At 37.5% G+C, this 19,575-nt stretch overlaps 1 protein-coding gene across 1 annotated transcript; it reads right to left on the bottom strand.

The window, feature by feature from the left end:
• Positions 1 to 3,905: 3,905 nt before the first annotated feature.
• On the bottom strand, positions 3,906 to 15,741 carry apip (APAF1 interacting protein). Its single transcript, XM_085162481.1, has 8 exons — positions 15,626 to 15,741; positions 13,087 to 13,155; positions 11,756 to 11,856; positions 9,364 to 9,412; positions 9,153 to 9,270; positions 8,245 to 8,380; positions 5,984 to 6,151; positions 3,906 to 4,480 (listed from the first exon to the last, which is right to left on the bottom strand). Exons 2-8 carry the CDS (start codon positions 13,150 to 13,152, stop codon positions 4,381 to 4,383), a joined length of 738 nt encoding a protein of 245 aa, XP_085018607.1. The 5' UTR covers positions 13,153 to 13,155; positions 15,626 to 15,741; the 3' UTR covers positions 3,906 to 4,380.
• Between the last annotated feature and the right edge of the window lie 3,834 nt (positions 15,742 to 19,575).

Below are 19,575 nucleotides of genomic sequence, written 5' to 3'. Positions count from 1 at the left end.
ACAAAACAAAACAAAAAAACCAAAGTGAGGCCTGAGTGAAAGGATTAAGAGAAGAAGAGGGCCCAGAGCAAGAGCTGCTGCTGGTCTGATAACTTTGCTGAGGAAGCTGATTCACATTGGCATTTGGCAGACATCAAACCATTACCACTCGCAGAGGACATAAGGAAAAATAAACCGACAGTTCACCCGACACCCGCCCCTTCAAAATGTAGCTTGAAACCACAGCACACACTGGTTCAAATATTATTTTGTTTTTAGAGCTGCAGCTCACATCAGCTACAGCCACTTAACTTGATTTATACATGGCTTACCAAGCTTATTTAGCCAGCTCCCCGAGTTAGTTTATATGCCATTGATGATCAGTAAATTAACCCGATAGAAAGGGTTTATTCTCAGTGCCAACCTGAATAAGCTAAAGCACTTTGCCTCGAGTCCTTTTTTTCTGTTAGGTGCTAGAAATGAAAGCCTAAAATCCTACACCAAAACATTTAATTGTCTGTGAGCACAGTTCATGTTTGCACTCAGTAATTACTGAATTACAAGTAATGACTCCCTGAAATTAAACAGTGATGGATCATTAAGATCCATTTGGGATTTTTTTGTCTCTAGATTTAACATACCAGTCAGTAATGACTATGGCTCAATATTCAACCTATTACCTTTGTTCATTTTAATGGTTTTTAACAAGTAGTGGTAGAAAAATCAGCATAAGCTTTAAATTCGATTTAGTAATTTAGGACTGACAGTTGGCAAATCATTTTTACATGCATAGGAGTAAACATGAAACATAAGCCTAATAGTCTCAGGTGTGAAAACAATGATCTTAATTGTCTGTATATGGAAAATGACCAAATAAATGCAGAATGTCAAGAAGAGAGGAGTCAAAGAATGTCAAAATACTGAAGAGGTATTTCATAGAGTATACTTATATCATAACCTGATCTAAATGAGTGATATTCAAGTGTTGAGTGACTATGTGCCATGTTGCCATGTAGGGTTACAGTACTGAACGTCAATAATATAAATTCAGGTGACCATTTGGTCTGTCATGAGGCTTTTACTGAAGCTAAAAATCATAAACTCAATTACACTTTAATCAATGAGGAAAAAAAAAGATGGGGTTACAATAAATGTTCTTTTTCTGCTGAGACATGGGTGCCAAGCACAGTATTACAACTTGAAAATAATTTATGGGTCGAGTGGCACCTCTACAGCACTTGACCTGTTAAACATCCTTCATCTGATAGAAAAAGCTGGGCAAAACATAAGGAGATGGCCTGTGTAACAACTTGTGTGTTCTTGAGCAGGACTGCTAGTGGTTATACTGATAAATGAGAAAAGGAGTCGAATGATGTGATTTCTAGACCTTCGGATAACATTCGGATACAGTCATGAGCCCCGTTAGAGACACCTGTTCAACTACTCGTTGAAGCAACTCATTGCACTGAGGTATACAGACATGCACAAGACAATCAAGACGAGTTCAAATCGAGCATCAGAATAGGGAAGAAACATTGTCTGCGTGACTTTGAAAGAGGGATGGTTGTTTGCGCCAGACAGGCTGGTCTGGGTATTTCAGAAACTGCTGATCTACTGGGTTTTTCCCCATGCAACCATCTCTTGGGTTTACAGAGAATGGTTAGAGAGAGAAAATGTCCAGTGAGCGGCGGTTCTCAGACAGAAAATGTCTCGTTGATGCCAGAGAATGGCCAGGCTACACATGGGCTAGGCTCCAGTCGTCCGATGACCCTGAACTGGATAAGGACAAGATAGCTAGTTAGATGGATAGAAAAAATAAGCTCCAAGATTGTGACACTTTGTCAGAAAATCTTATGGTGATAATTAAGGGGGGAAAAAAAAAAAGACCCATGGAAAATGAAACTGAATATTTCACCACTGAGACCCCTAAATACTTGTTTAAAGAAAAAACCATCAGCAGTTATGATGTGCATTTTGATGTCAAAAATGTTAAATGCCACAAGTGAGATATTGCCTCAGGAGCAGTTGTACCGGCTGGCTGTGATGAATCAACAATCAATACGATAACCTGTGTGAAGCTTAATCTGAAGATAATCTATCCCAATTTTAGCAAAGATTGAAAATAATTTGACCAGTGACTTTGACCCTTTGTTTAGACACTATAGCACTTGGTTCTAGAGGTGTTAAGAGACTTCAGAAAAGAATGGGTACCTACACAGCTATGCTGCTTGGCCACCAATAAACCTTTTGAGGGAAATCAAACTGAACCAGTGAGCAAAAACAATCAATTATCTGAGCTTGTTTGATTGAAAGCTTAAAGGTTTCGAGGGTTTGTGCCTTCAGCCATTTAGAGCCAGTACCTCTCAAAAGCAGGTCTTGGTATAAAAGTGGTTCCTCAACAGTTATTGCAAACCTTTTTGTAATGTAATGTCATTTTAGGCCAAAGATTTAAGAGAAACACACGCAAAAAAAGGCTTCAAACAGCACAGTAGCACCAAGATCCAATAAGCCTTCATCTTCACCCTTCAATTACATCCTTGAAAATGGAGCTGATGACACTCCAGTACTTTTGCTATTTAAGGCCTGTTAATACACTTTATAGACACTTAAAAGGTAAATTATTATTAAATACTAAAACAAATACTCGCTTTGGGATAGAGGTCTTCTTCAGAAGAGATGCCATGATTTGATAACAGAACGCAAAATGTTTGCAATCCAATTATTTTTTTTTTTTAAAAATACCTTGCCTTTGCATTTTATTAAACCTAAATGGCCTTTCCTCCCAATACGTATTAGAGTACAAGATCATCCTGGTCACTTACAATACCAGTAGTTCTCTGCTCCTGATCTCTCAGGGACAAGTTCATACTTCATCCTAATCCCACTTCACCATCAAAAATAAACCTGTATGTGTTTAACTTTGTATTTGTGAGTCAGGTGTCTGTACCCACTCAGCCCCACTTCAGCGTGGTTTAATCTGCCACAGCAACCCCCTGAGCTCTAATATCATCTGAGTCTTTCTTCATATTCTATTCTTAATGCGTCTGTTGCTGCTGAACTTTTCAGGCTGACAGGCGATAAATATTAATAGGAATGCATAATGGAATGAATATTGGGAATTATAATATACATAATATTAGGATGAGCAGTCTGAGTCTATCAAAATGATATTGTCAGATTTCAGTCCAACTTTCACATTGCTGCATACTTTTGAGTTTTTAAATGCGAATGATTTTTTTATAGATAAAAATCACTGAACAGCAGCCGCAAAGAAAGAAAGAAGTAAAAATCAGAGAACTCATTTCCATTGAGACATTGTGTCTCTGACATTGTGAGCTTCAGAATGTCATTTTCTGTGTTACAGGCTGGTGTTCGGTTTCTTTTGCAAATGAGCTTACCAGAGATCCTCATTAATCAGTTGGGGGAGGGCTTGGCAGCGTTGGTGCAACACAAAATAATATTTTTGTTTATGTTTTCTGTACATTTCTTGTTTTCACCAATTTTAAATAAGCCTGCGGCACATTTGACAGTGTTCTGTTTTGAATGAGTGTAGCGGTGGAAACAATGGGATGGTGGCAGCAGAGGGAGCTTGTTAAAAGAACAACAGCTCTGGCTTTCATGAGAAATGAGTATGCCGATGACTGAATTCATGCTGTGCGAGGATCCGCAGATGCCGTGAGATGCCTGCACACAAATGCACATGCCTGTTCCTGGAACGGTGGTGTGAGAGCGAAACAACGTCCACGGGTACAGCAAGAGTTCTTTCATCCAACATGGGGTCACATTTGGTAAGCAGTGTTTGAGAAAAATGAGCAGCCATTTCTATGTATGCTGTATTTTTTATAGGTTAAAGATGTGCTTTATTTACATATACAGAACATCAGGTGTCTCCCTGGGCTTGTATTGAAAAATTAACATGAGAAAGATTGTGTTTTAGAAAGGAAAACTGGATTTTATTTAACTATTTCCGAAAACTTAAGAAACAGAAAACCTACACTTATTTTACACAATTACACATTTTATTGGCTTTTTTGCAGTTTTTTTTCTTTTCTAAATCGATTGAAGCAGTCAGTGAAATGCAGCGTGATGTTCATGCCTGGCATACACCGAGACCTTGATTTCAGTCCAGTCAGACTTGAATAGAGAAACATTTGAACCTAAGGACATTGATTTGACAGCTGCTCACTCATGAGTTGTCCCACAGTGCTTCACAGTGTTCCTTCAGATTCTTCCAGATCGCAGGCATTCAATCTCCTTCAACCCTGAATCTACCCTTACCATCAAATTTCATCAAATTTGAAGCAGGCTGGCATGAAAGGCAAATGATTACAATCTGCTCTCCTGATTGAACTCCACTAACCTTTCTGCCACAAATGTCTCTTTGAAAAGCACCATCAAATATCAAACTATTCCTTTTTCTTCCATCGGAAGGGCTGAGGGGTCCAGTCCACATTGCTTCATCTGGACTGCAACGTCAAACAGGTAGTCGTAGCATTCGCACCTGGAAAACACAGGAAAGATGCAAGAGAAATTATTAAAACTAATATGCTTTTGCAAGATTATAACACAAAATAAATAAATAAAGCCATAAGCAGAGATGGTCTGGCCTTTGCACTTTAGTAGAGGGGATTTGTGCAGTCAGGTAAAAGTCTTAAGTCCTCGAGTCTAACTGGGTGTTGTACAAATTAGTTGCTTATCACGTCATGTAACCACTAGGTGGCGTTTTAGAGCACCCACTATTTATATTTTACTGTATATCAAATGTAGAACAAACAATGAATATTTGTATATCTCTGATAATGTTTATCACATAATGCTAAATTCCTGTTGAGAACAGGTGAAACTATATCAGTGAATATTGACATGTAATGCTTGGACTCCAATCAAAATTTGCCATGCTGCCACAGACATGCCCTGCAACAAAAACTCTAAATTTTTACAAGTTAGCATAACAAAAGCTTTTAGATTAAACTAACCAAAGAACAAGTATATAAGATTCAATCAAAATGGGGTGTGTATTGTGTTTATTCTGTCACACAGGCCTAGAGAATGGTCAGCAACCATTTGGCAACCAGTCAGGAGGGAAAAGTGTTCATCACCCAGCTGGTTGCAGACTGGTTGTTGGGAACAGTGATTAAAGGGGAGGTTTGGACACTAGCATGTGGCTATGGTCGCCACTAGATTGGTTGGAAGATGCCAACTTGTCTGCAAACAAACAGCTTGCCAAGCAGTATTGAAACTGTTGAAAAATGTGATGAACTGGAAACCGAGAATGTTCACCTTGAAAGTGAAAGTCCATCATGCTCCAATTTGGAAAACATTCACTTGTACTCAGAAAAAAGTCAGTGTCTTGCATGCAAACTATAGCCAACTGCAGGAACTTCTAAACTAATCAGAAACCAATCTTTGAGACAGATTTCACCTGACGAAAGCCAGCAACCACAGTACACATTTTTCCTTAGCAACCAGAGGCTGGCAGAGGGTTGCCTGTGTGACTGTGACTGAAAATGGCAAAAACCTGTTAAATTCAAAGTAGTGAACTTCCTGTTAGATTGAGGCAGTGGTTTCAAAAATATTTCCTTTTTCAAAGCCATTCTTCATGGTGCCCGGGCATGGCGTTAAATGAAAACGCAAATTTTTCATCATAAAGCATCATCTAGACCTGAAGGCTCTTCTGACCACATTTGAAATAATGTGGTTCAGCAGCTACATTAATCAAAACATAAACATGCTGCTATAACTATTGCTCATTAGTGACATGTAGATATGTTCTGGCTATCTTTTCATTAACCACAAGAGGTTTTGGACTGATTGGACAACGTATGTGTGACTTACAACAACTTAACATTTCATGGTGAAAGACAACCCTAATCTCCAAATCTTAACAATTCACCCTCTACGGAAAGTTTGACAAACTATTCGAGAAATGTCAAAAAGTCTTGTTTTGCATATCTTATCATGTTTATAGCAACAAGTGGAATAGTGCAGTGAAATAAATGCTCACATAGTCTTCGCTTTTTCCCACGACTCGCCCCACACATAGACACCATGCCTGCGGACAAGAACTGCACATGAATCTGGGTATTCTTCCATTGCCCGAGCCATCCGGTCTTTCAAGTCCTTCTCCTCTGGTGTATTTTCAATAATCGGCACAACCAGGAAGTCATCATACCTGTGTAAACATGACAAATGACACAAAAGCTGATAACTGCTAAAGTTGTTCCTTTTCACCCTTTTCCCACCAGAGTACAGTCAGATACATGCTCTATATGCTTGTTCTCGGAGGCTGACGCTGCCATCAGCTTGCCAGAATCTTTGATTGGGTGGCAATCAAAAGGAGGCAACACAGTGAGGGTGAATCAAGCTTTGAACTTAAAGTAGTTGAGTATGAACCCTGTGAGGAGTTGCTGTTTCTCTCATTTGCATTGTATAACCAAGTTTTAGACTGCTGATTAAACAAAACAACCTCAGACCTGTGCAGCATGTTAAAAGCTAAAAAGTTCATCATTTAATATAATCAGCTGCCACCCTATTTCAACAGGCTTTAACCATGGTGCCAAAATTTCCTTCATTCATTCAGTTGTGTGGTTAGATAGCTATCAGCACATAACAATGAACACTGCATAAAAGGTTTCCGACCAACATCAGGGTTATTGGGAAAGAGATGGCAATAAACATGGGCAAGATGATGATGGCCAATAGCCAACAAATTTAAAAAAATAAAAAAAACCCTCTTCAGCACATACTACAGTTATGCTTTTCTTAACCCCGACCAAAACAATAAACCAAACATGTTTCCACAGAAAGCTGGCTGAACTACTAGGCAAATGCTGGAAATTTCTACTGCCAGATTGAAAGTACACGAGCTTGTGCCAAAACCCTGCCTCGACTTAATCATTCTCGTTGGACAGGTTTCCACTTCATTTAATTGTTCTCAGCTCATGAGTTTGTTTGGGATACGTTGGATAACATAAAAATAAATAGTCTATACCAGGGGTCGGCAACCTGCGGCTCTTTAGTCCTTATACTGCAGCTCCGTGTGGTTTGGGAAAATAAATTACAAGTACTTAGCTGAAGTGTATTTTTTATGTTAGTTCTTTTTAAACTTGTAGTTCTAAATTGGAAGATTATTGTGATATTGAAATATAAAAATAAAATTATATTTTATTATTTTTTGTCGCTCAAAATAAGTGTCACAATCGCGGAAGCCAGTATACACGCTGAAACGCTGTGCATTTACAGAGACTTTCAACCCCAAGTTGGCCAATTATGCACTGCAGACCACGCCCCACCACACACTTTATTTACCAGGTAAAATAAATATAAGTAAATAAAATTTATGCAGAATTTTGCAAATATTTATTTTAAATTTTTTAGTAAATGGCCTGTATTTGTATAGCGCTTTACTAGTCCCTAAGGACCCCAAAGCGCTTTACACATTCAGTCATCCACCCATTCACACACTGGTGATGGCAAGCTACACTGTAGCCACAGCGCACTGACAGAGGCGAGGCTGCCGGACACTGGCGCCACCGGGCCCTCTGACCACCACCAGTAGGCAACGGGTGAAGTGTCTTGCACAAGTGTCTTGCCAACGACCGAGACTATCCAAGCCGGGGCTCCAACCGGCAACCTTCTGATTACAAGACGAACTGCCAACTCTTGAGCCATGATCACGATCATGTTGCATAGTGCTTTACTCCAATTATTTTTTTAAATTCAGGTCAAGGCTCTGCTACGTTCCAAAAGCCCAAAGGCGATATAAGGGTGGCAGCTCACAGCAGTTTTTGTTTGCTGGATCATTTTAGTTCAGCTGGGTGTCTTTCCTTTTGTTATATTTCTTTAAGAGTTCAAAATGTGTTCATTACATAAATAAAATGTAGTTTTCTCTGTAGCACTTCATGGATTTCATAAGCAACACAAAAAGCATAAAGGTAAAAAACAATATATACAGTGTTATCTTCATTTTAGATGTCAAAAAGTATTTGCAGCTCCCAGTGTTTTCCTTTGCATAGAGACCTGGTCCAAATGGCTCGTTGGGTGTTAAAGGTTGCAGACCCCTGGTCTATATGTAGCCTCAGGTTTAACATATCTAGTGTCAACCACTTCATTCAAGTTTGTGTTTCTACTCCTTTTCCGTGACCATATTTGCATAACAACTTTGTTACACCATGAGAAATTAAAAAATAATAATAATAATAAATAAATAAATGAATGCTTAGAAGCTCTTTGGACTTCACTAATCCTTGCTGCTTGATTACATACCGATAGTTTGTGCCTGAGGTGCCCTTACGAATCCCCTTGATCATCTCCTGGTGTGTTATCCTGAACTCTTTGCCAGGATAGAGCAGCGTTGCCATGACAGCAGCCTTCGAGTGGGTGTGTATAACTGCCTGTGCTCCTGTATTTTAGCAAAGGAAGAGGAGATTTTGATGTGTGAGTGTTGTCTATTGGTACAGTCTTTCGCAAACGATAATTTAAAATTAAATAAAAAGTTGTACCCTTCCCCTAACAATGATTGGACCTCAAGTTAAACTATGCTTAAGTTACAACTTAAACTGTAATAGTTTTATGTTGTGGATCTCTTTTAAAGTTATTATAGGGTAGGTTATTTCATTATTCAGATTGGCTTCTTATTACAATTTCTTTATTAAATACTGCTTTCATGAGTCTGAGCTTGTCTGCTTGCTAATAAAATCTGTTCCATATGGAAGACATTTATTTTGTAGACAATCTTGTGCTCGTCAATTCACATTTAATCTCCAAAAGAGAAACCTTTCTGGGTATTTTGTTTAAAAAACAAACAAAAAACAAAACAAAAGGAAACTTGACTTAAAATAAACAACTTAAAATAAATAAAAACAGAACAAACTTCTTGAGAGTTTATGGTTTTCTACAATTTAATTTTGTTTCCATGACTAAACGGTGTACCCACTTAAGTGAACATAATCACAGCATTTAGCACATGAATCAGGAGCATGCACCACTCCCACATTTCATTTAGCTTTTCAAATTAGAAAACATCTGTAATTAAAAAAGTCTTTTCTTTTTCTGTGTGCTGTACTAAATGATGACTCAGACTAAAAGAACTGCTTCATTTAAAAGACTTACTTACAGTGATCTTTTTTTATTTATTTATTTTTTTAAATTGGTGTATGCAAAGAGCGACTAACCTCTCATAGTATAGGCGTTCATAAAAAGTGGTGTGCACTGGCTCTTCTTCAACTTCTTCCAGGCAGGAGGGCAGCTGATGTCCCTCTCCTCCATGTCACAAACAAACATATCTTCTGGCTGAAGAACAGAGTTTCAAAACTGTTGATCACTCACATCAATCTGCTCTCTACTGGGCAGAACAAAGTTTCACACCACTTACAGTCTCCTCACCTGGATTCTCTCTTTCTGAACACCTGATGGTGCAATGTAGATCTGGTCTCTGTAAGTTTTACAGCAAATACAGTTAATATCATGAGGATAAAGTAGTACATCCTTCTGATGTGAACCTAGAAGTTATTTATTCATAACTCCATGAGAAACTAAGGGTTTCCACGTCAGAAAAAAAAACTAGTAACTTAAATTTAGAAGGTATTGCATGGCGGCTCAAAATTTTTACTTTTCCATGTTCATAATTCCATCAATTTTGGCACAATCTCCAACACCACTGGCTCGATTGCAGCCCCGAACCAAGACACAGCCTCCACTGTGTTTTACAGATGGCAGAAGACAATGCTGTAGCTGCCCCCATGCATTTTTAGTCCACTTCGTGTATACCACAGCCTTTTTTCCCCCCACCCTTTCCCTTTTTTAAGAACCATTTCTGACGAGTCTTCTGCAATCAGTTTTGCCAACACTAACACTAGACGGACCAACTGAGGGCTAGAGGCATCTCCAAGTTCCTGCATCAAGTCTTTGCTTTTCCTATTTCCTAAGGACATGACTCAAAAAAATGTTTATCTGCTGAATATCATCTGCTTGCATTTTTAAGCCAGCCGCTTCTTTTGTCCTTTACTTTACGTCCAGTTCACTCAAATTCTTTAAATGACACTGCGCACCATGTGGACATACGTTTTCACTTAACAGCTTTTTTAAGAAATCACGTCACTGGTGCAAAATCACTTTATATTGTGCCATCTTTTGTAGATTTACCTAAGGATATTGGAACAAATGATTTCCAAGACGTACAAGAAAGTCTGTCTCTTGGAATCAAACTATATCCAAGGACAAAAAATATGAAAAAGGGTGGTTCAAGACTTTTGCAATCCAATTTCACTTTTTTCTTTTTCCACCAGTTAAACACAAAGTTGGCTCAGAGTTTGGCGGTTCAGCTGGAGTACTTTATTGCTCTGCCTTTCCATTTACTTGGAACCGTCTTTGAATTGCAGTGTAAATATCACAACTGTTATGTGTGTAAATATCATGTGACATTTCGCTAATACAGCATTCTCTTTGTTAGAAAACCTGGTATTCTATAGCCTTGTCCACAAAACCCAATGGAACAAAGCCTGGAGTGAAATGCAAACAAATGCAAGTGGCAGTGTTAAATAGAGAAACTCAGCTGATTCCCTCAAAATCTTTGAAACAACCTTTCTTTTTGCTTAAATGTTTTGTGCCTTGACATTTCCCAATAGAGTCTAGTAGATGGAACCATTGTTCCCTTCTTTATCTAGCAACAAACATTTCCAGATAGAGGAGTAGCTTATTGATTTTGAGTGCAAGTTTCGGTGAGGCTGCCTCAGGCTGTGAGTCATTTCTGAGTCAAACCAAAGCAGCTGTGAAGAGGAGGGTGGGGGGCAGGAGAAAAAGGCAGAAGAGCTTAAAATTCAGCCCTGCGCTTACAGCAAACAAAAAAACCCCGAACAACAACACACTTTTGTGTAAAACAACACTACTGCATTATGTATTCTGGCTGCCTGATCGATTCAACATTAGGTCCAATACATATGATTTGTGTTGTTTGGTGATATTTTCTTTTTATCATCACAAAATGCACTGAGGTGATAAATGTCATGGCCGTAAATTACCACGGCATACTCCATCTGTAATGACACAAGCCTGCGTCAAATGTGTCCTTTTTTTTTTTTTTTTTTGGAGGGGGAGGGGGGGGGGGAGTATGATGTTTAAAAATAAAAAAAAATAAAAAAGTCAAACTGCAGGCTTTTTGAGGAATGATCCAAAGAGGAGCTTACAACTGCTCATTTTCTATTTGAATCTTAAGGTATAATCATTCAACAAGATGGAAAACTCTCCCTCGAATCATTTTAGAGTTGCCAGTGTGCATGAAGCTGTGGCTGAATGGTTATCTGGCTTCACTGGAAGTTTCATCAAGTTACCTTGCTGGCTTAAATGAATGTCTGCCATTCCACACTTCAAAGAGATTAGCTAATGGGTGGTGCTTTCTTTGTAGCTGCCTTCCAAGACAACATAGTTCAAAGATGCTTGTAATAACCTGTCAAAGCCTTCGGTTTGAATTCTGTTTCATTACAGCAAAACTACGGCCTTCTGCTTTTAACCTAGATTCACACACACTGTCAAAACTAATATGACAAACTCCCTATTAACCTCACTGAATCCTGAATCACTGCCATGCACACACATCCACCAACAAAAACTATGTTTTGGCATCTTTGGCGTTTCCAAAGACATTCGTATTAACGGTGTGCCAATCAGTAATTTTAACAGGAAATATCCTTCACAGATGAGCAACAGAGGATAAGCCTCAACATTTCCAATATTTCACAATGCTCTGCATTGTAAGTTGAAAACAAATTTACATACGAACCCTTGTTTCAGACTTATCCCTCCACCCGTCCCCGTCACCCATCCCAGCTGGTAGAAGAGCCGACATAACTCAGGAATGAGGACACGTGGATGTTCCTTGTCCTGTAACAGACGCAAGAGTGTAAATTGAGTAACAACAGTTGAACACATTGCAGCAGCCAGTGTCAAGAAAAGTAAAAACTCACGCACTGCATTTTAAACTTTGGACGCTACAACATTTACACAGCGAACTTCAGTATCCACTGATACTTAAAATTGAACGGTATTTGCACATAAAAATTGAACGGTATTAGATATTCACAGATAGGGTGGTTAAGAGCCAGATACTTTTTTTCCCACCTCATTGTGAAGCTTTGTTTCATAATAAATAAATACCAATTAAATTACAACTACCAGTAGCCTATTTGCTTTTAATGTTATACCAAGATACAATCACTTTTTATTGTAGCAAATCAAGGTTTAGTAATGTGGCAACTACATTAACAGTGGAATTTATGTCTGTAAGCAGTACTTTAAATTGCCATAGCAACAGTTCATAGGAAATTATTTGCATATAAAAGACCAAAAATGAAAGTCCTCTTTTTTGACAGCTTTACAAGCATATCAATCATGGCAGTTCATACATTAACCTTATTACAAAAATGACATAAAAATCAGGCTTACAGCATTTTATATATCCATAATGTACATTATATAGATTTAGTTTACGAAGACGAACGTTTTCACCGATTCTTTTAACTACAGCACCCTTCGAACCCTCAGCTGGGCCAATAGATTTTAAACGCGCACATCATTAAGCCATCTACCTCACTAACATCACACATGAAGCTCAGCTGTAAAGTTACAACCAACAAACTACTCTCTGCATTGTCACTGGAATTCAGTGAGTGATGCAGAAATATAAATGTGACTGAAACTTGATTCTAAATCTGCTGCCAAGTCTCTTGTACTCTAGAATTGTAGCTACTAAAACACACAGTGCAACACCTAGAAAACCGACACAATCAACTCCTTTTATTAGCCCGTGGGTGAGTCATTTTTCAAACAAATTCAGTTAATACATCCTAAGCTCCGAGGTGTGACTGTTGTATTAGCAAGGATAACACAAAGTGCATCAAAATAATTAACTTCAATTAAAATGTTTATTATTTTATTTTACAATTTTTAGCAGCATTAACTTCCTGTCTTTTGCATTTTACTGTAACATTTTTCAAATTCTCACAAGTTTTTAAATCACCATCTCACTTAAGAAAGGCATTTAGAAGACTTCAGTTCATACAAATACCTTAAAATAAATAAATAAAAATCTCTCCTGTCACGCACTACACTTGCCTGTTTTTCAGTGGTCTCTTGACCTGCATCTTGAAAGTCATCGCCGGTGCCACAAAAAGACGACATCTCCTGTCAAAACAGTTAACGGCATTTAAAAGATGTGTCATAATGTCAACAGAAACTGGGCAACGTAATCGGTAACACTTTATTTGGTGGAAGGAGGAAGAGCGAAGTGATTTAAGGTCAAAAGGGAAAAGGATCAAGGAGGAAGAAGAAAGAATTACAGTTGGACTAACTTCCCTTATTCTTTATTCTCCCACATGTCAGTTTCCAAGAACTGACATGTGGTTTCCTTTGATCAATCTTAGATGCTGAGTAACATGTAAAAGGTTATGCTCCAGCTTGAAATCCCTTGAAAACACATTGTTAAATGTATTTTCCTATTATGCAAGCATTTAGGCTCTTTTCTTTCATTAAGACATGAATTTTCCATGCCTCACTAGATTCAGAACCAAATACAATGATTTATATTGCATTTCAGCGCAGGCGAGTGAGAGCAGCATGGCACTGGCATTAATAAATAGAAAGCACTATCATTAGTTTCACGATGAAGTGCGAAGGAGTTTCTTTTATTTGGAGACACATCGTCAATGAGGAAATGAAAAGCAATCAGCAAAGCAGACCATGACAGACAGTCTTTCATATTTACAGCTTCCCATGGTCACACCGTCTGCAGGGGCATTAAGCACTGCGTGAACGGTTTGTTTTATTTGTGACCGTCTTTACTTTTAATGGATGACTATGCACACTTTTTTTTTTTTTAAAGGAACTTCGTAGCAAATGTTTTGCTAAATATTGACACCCAACTAAAACAAATTAACACACTGGTTTAACATAGTTGCATAACCTAACTGTAACTGATGTCTGCAAGCTACAGCTATCCAGAAATGGCTGAAGTTGAATGTTGGATGAATTTCGCAGTGTGGATCACACTAATTACAGTTAACTGTTTCCTTTATTCTTCAATACAGCACTAAAAGTCCATCTGTCCTGTGTTTTTTTTCCATTTTTTAATTATTATTTTTTTATTTTAATTAAAATGGCCAAAAGTTGCTTTCTGTCTTTGCTTCCTTCATTTTCACATGGAAAGGTCAATTTATGTCACAGACATTCAAGACGGAGATAAATAATAAACCTTTATTTCAAGTAAATATATAAGGGATAGGGATTTGTTTGTTTTTTTCCTCCATAGGGGACTTTTATATAATGAGGTGCTTGTTTATTCAAATATTCTTCTATATAACATTATTGAAATACCACAAAAAAAAACAAAAAAAAAAAACACACACACACAGATTCCCATTAAAGACTGTAATAAACTCATTCCACACTGCACAATGAGGAGCTTTGTTTTATGGCTTATCTGAGATTCTAACTGCACTGAAAGAAAGACATAGCGGTAAATATCATAATACACATACATGTTTCTAGCATTTGCGATTCAACGTACAGTAAAACTCTTGGCTTGCATAGTAGGTAGTTACGTACTGATCTCATATTACAGAGGGGAAAAGCCTATTTTATGTCACATGCCAAACACTGGCAGTACAATTACTTAAAGGTTGTTGTAAATGTGCAATTCCAGTTTGAGAAATAAATAAATACATATATTTATGGAAAATAAAACACAAAAGGATAATCCTTTAATATATTTTCTATCAGCCTTGTCATTCATTTCTGATATGTAGATTTTCACATCAAATATTAACCAATGCATTATATTCAAGACGTTTATCGTCATATACACCGCAAAACACAAGTGGTTACGCAGAACAATGAAATTCTTACTTTGCAGGTTCCCTTCACACAACTAAATAACAACTATTTAAACTGAAGAATAAACTTAACCCTGAGCTAGAGCATATATAACCACAGCGTACTTTTCAGTTCAGTTTCTTAAATCATACATACTGTCAATATAAATGCAGTTAAAGAACATACGTGGACTTTACATTTCACCTCAAGCATTACCCTGTGCACCACAACTACACAGGTGACTTTTCGGTTTGTGTTGCAGTTTCCAATGAAATACAGGCTGCTTACGAACCTACATAATATATATTGTCAAGTCGAACATATACCATTTGCTACATTGGGATGAAAACAATAAAATTTGATTTATCCGAGTCAGTTTACACCGACAGGAATAATTAGACAGCGCTGCAGTGTAAAACATAGCTTTGATGTTAACTTTGACAAGTGACAGCACATATGAAAGTCTTCTTCTTCGGGGAAACATATGTTATCGCAATGCTCACAATTCAGCATTCAGTGTGAGAAGATGCTCGTTCATCTCAAACAAGGGAGGATTAGGGGAGTTCATCTACTAAGTTCCTGAGGCTGATCTCAGTCTGGTTGCACGAAAAGTTTGCAGTTGTACCATTTGTGCTAATAGCTATGGCTAACATGTAGCAGTGACGATAGCTTCGAAAAATGGTTCCCGAAGCGTGAAGTCTCGTCATCAACCGTTAAAACAACGACTCGTTTTCCTCGACTCTGTAAGATCAGTAAAACAAAAGTGTAAAATACACCCACTTACTGGACTTTTGGTGCTAAATCAGTCTGTGTGCGCTATCAGCGTTCAGACGTCATCAACACGCGACGTGCACAAGCGCGCGTGCAAATACGCAACACCGGATGTAATGGCTCATAAACTTTGGCATTTAAACATTTTCGCAGAGCCATCTGCGTTATACGAGCAGGGGGAAATAAAATAAAACAAAAACAAAAAGTATTAACCCTTTATGGGGCACTAGTTGAAATGTATATGTAAATTGTCAATTCTAACTCTAGGCTTGTTTTTTTTTCTTCACTTGTGCGACTTTTGTCAAAACTGTTTATTTTTATGCTGTAAATCAGGCCCAGTGAAGTTACTATATATGGTTACTCACTAGTTTAGGGCACACTTCTTTTTTTCAAAATAGTGTGTATATAAAAACTATAGGAAGAAACATATATTTGAAGGAATATGTCTTTATGGACACTTTTTTCTTGACTGACATGTTCGCTTTTCACATATCAAAATGCAGCCCTGTCTAGTTACAGACAAAATCTTCATCCAATAAGATATTGTGGCTAAGCATGTATACGTTTTTTCAAAGGTTTATGTTAATTTAAGTTTATTCCCTGAACTGAGTATGCCTGTATATATAAATATAAAGTAGGCAGCTGCAACAGAAAAATTACACACTTTTAAGTCATTTTAAGTGTAAAAAAAAAACTGCTGTAAGGTCAAAACAAACAAAATCACACATTTCACTATTTCTGGCTAGAGAATTTTCATAAATGAGTTAAATTTCTCAATGGATCACTGTACACTGATATACAAAGTTGTGACTGTAACATTTGTATGCATCCAATGCATTGTCAAGTATTGTCCTATATCTATCATAGGTTGTTTTGCTTACCAATGTAAGCTTTTTGTGGGAGTAGGAAGGGGTGAAAACCCCATTTGGAATGGGGCATTAAATTAAACCCATAAAAAGTAAAGTAACCATGCCAATGCACCGACATAACAGTTATTAGTCCACACCAGAATAGCAAAGTGCAGTTTAATTCATTCAGCACATTTGTACCGGAATCTTTACTATACTATGCTGTGTATAATGTAGTATAATATATAATATGGATATATGGATAATATGGATAACAACTAAGCAAAGATGTGCAAGAATGAAACAAAATTTTAAAATTGCATATTGGTACATAACAAGGTATATCTGTAATAGTGTGCAGCCCTACAGAGCTGTGAAAATGCAGTGCAAGTCAGGACAGCATCCACAAACAGTAGATGTTATGTTGAAAGAAATCTTCTGCCAAAACGTGGGGAACACTTGATTTATGTTGTTGGTCGTTGCTGTTGTTGTTTGGAGACTGTTGAGAGGTGGGGGTTCTCATGTGCAATCCTGCCATCTATACTGTTCTCCGATAAACCCACAGTATCATCAACCCAGGCGATTTTCAGAGAAAAGGTATTTGTAACAGCATGTTTTTTTTCTTAGAGCAACGGAGAGGGAGTGAGAGAGACATGTACTGCTTTATGTAATAACTTTGTTATTGTTCATTACCAATAGCAGGGGTGTTGAACTCCAGGCCTCGAGTGCGGGTGTCCTGCAGGTTTTAGATATCACCCTGGGTCAACACACCTGAATCAAATGATCATCTAAAACCTGCAGGACACCAGCACTCGAGGCCTGGAATTGCCTACCCCTGCCTATAGCATCGTTGTCAGCTATATGGTTTGCCTGTTCAGACTATACAGCATCTGCTACCCTTAAATGCACAACAGTGCCTGTGTTTTACCTGAAGTCAGAAACTTAACAGATTATTTCATAAGAATTTGTGCGCCTAGTCTGAACACGTTATCTGTTGGCTTGAAGCCTTTCCACACAGGCACTCCTCCCTCAGTTCATCCTTCTATCTTGTTGAACTCACTCAAAATCCTATTGTGTATGGGGAAGAGAGACTTCAAAGAGCCCTGTGGGCACTCTTTGAAAGTTTCCACATTGGTCACTTTTTAATCTATCAGACATCAATGAGGGTTTTCCTCTAGCTGAGGTAAGTGGAGGAGTAGGATTCATGCAACTGTTACCTAAAAATGGCCAAATAATAAATACATAGATAAATGCTCTAAATGCCATTAGCTAGATATTTGATGATCTTTCCTAAACTGACCCAAAATATACAAAATTTTATACACTGAGACTTTCCTGGGTCAAATATGATCCATATTCATTCAGATGGATTTTAGAACCATCACTGTGGGTCAAACCATGGAAAAAAGGTGGCAATAGGAAAGCTTGAAAATGCAAAACTACACATGCCATGTCTGTGAGTATCTTTTTATCCAGCAGTGGTGACAGAGTTCACTGGAGTATAGGAGTGATGATATATGATCATGTATTATGTCATAAGGAACAGATGTACAATGTATTGCCAAAAGTATTCACTCACCTATCCAAATCACTGGTAGTGTTCCAGTCACTTTCGTGGCCACAGTGTGGTCACAAAAGTGACAGTGTGTAAAATCAATTGCCTAGGCACATAGTATTATAACAAAATGGAAGCAAATGACAGCAACTAGGCCACAAAGTGGCCATTTAGAAGGTCAGTGATTGCTGAGCCCAGGTTGAAATTGACCCAGAACATACTATGAGTGCCCTTCGATTCTGCTCATGAAATATGAACAAAGTATATGGGTCGAAACCATCAAACTTCATCAAAAGAAGTAGTTAGTGAAAGTTATGAATGTTTTGGTACACCATCTAGTGGTGACCTTTTGATGTCATGTAGGAACATCACGTAGTTTGTTGCTCGAGTTCTTTTTGTTCAGAGAAAAGAAACTTTAAAGCAATAAAAGTCTAAAAAAGTAAAAGAACTTGAGGTGGTAAGTGGTAAGAACATCATGTACTCTGTTCCTGCTGTTCTTTTTTTGTTCACGTGGTAGTTACAGTCTCAACATTTATTTAACTATCATGATGCTACGTAAACAAAGTTTAAGGCAGTAAGAGTCCAAAAAAGCTAAAACAATCCCCAAAATGCTAAAAGCTGTAAAATGAAATAAAAAAAGATGCTGATAAACTATCAATGAGTTATTTTAAAATGACAAAAATGCACATCATATCTGACAGTGATATTTGTCAGTGATCTGGGGAGCCTATCGGCCGAAATTTTATAAACAAGGGAAAGAAAATTCCAACTTAACCAACCAGGAAGACCTCATTTTCGGTTATCTGCAGATCTGAAAATGAAACGTACACTTTTTTTTTCCTGTGAAGTTCCACATTATTTACTGCACCATCATACAAAAGTTTACAAAATATTTAAGATGTGAAACTATTAAGAGAGAACAAATAAGCAAAAAAGAGGAGAAACAACATGGAGATGCAAATAAAGAACATAAAAAAGGTAATACTATGAAACCAAGAAACAACCAAGCATTTTAATGGGGAATGAAATATCTAACAATAATAATATAGTATAATATAATATTGCCAAGCAAGCTAGAAATGTATTTGAACAACAAGGAAAACAGAATTCCAACTTAATCAAACAAAAAGGATAACATGTAAATAAGATAAGACAAAGAACTTGTTCTGGGAATTTTTAATCTTTTTTTTTTTGTTTGTTTGTTTTTTTGACTGAGGGAATTGTATATACGCTGGCATAATTCCTTTCATTTTCATTAACCTAATCGTATATATGACCAAGCAACAGTAAAGTCAGACTACCCAGTACAGTTTATTTTTTAATATAGCAGAAAGCCTGTGAAAGAAAAAAAGAGCGAATGGAGCAACTTGACTTTTGTGACATATATGAACAAGCATCCAATGCTTGTTTGCTTTAAAGCAGTACTTCTTCATAAGGTGAAATAAAGTAATATACAAAATTAACTTTTTGTTTATGGTCATTTAAGATTTGGTTGCCTAGTTGTGAAGTATGATGCAATTATCTGTTTCACTACCAAAATGCTCCTACCGTTCCTATATT

Source organism: Neolamprologus multifasciatus, chromosome 1 (assembly GCF_963576455.1).
Source record: "Neolamprologus multifasciatus chromosome 1, fNeoMul1.2, whole genome shotgun sequence".
Classification (NCBI taxonomy): Eukaryota; Metazoa; Chordata; class Actinopteri; order Cichliformes; family Cichlidae; genus Neolamprologus; species Neolamprologus multifasciatus.
This window is presented reverse-complemented; position numbering and strand designations above follow the sequence as displayed.

Bases quoted from the DNA above. Each gene is read 5' to 3' on its own strand.
- apip (XM_085162481.1), bottom strand. From the start codon at position 13,152: ATGTCGTCTTTTTGTGGCACCGGCGATGACTTTCAAGATGCAGGTCAA. The intron at 9,413-11,755 runs GTTCGTATGTAA...TAAAACTTACAG, and splicing joins GGGATAAGTCTGAAACAAGG to AGACCAGATCTACATTGCAC. The intron at 8,381-9,152 runs GTTAGTCGCTCT...GCTAAAATACAG, and splicing joins GAACGCCTATACTATGAGAG to GAGCACAGGCAGTTATACAC.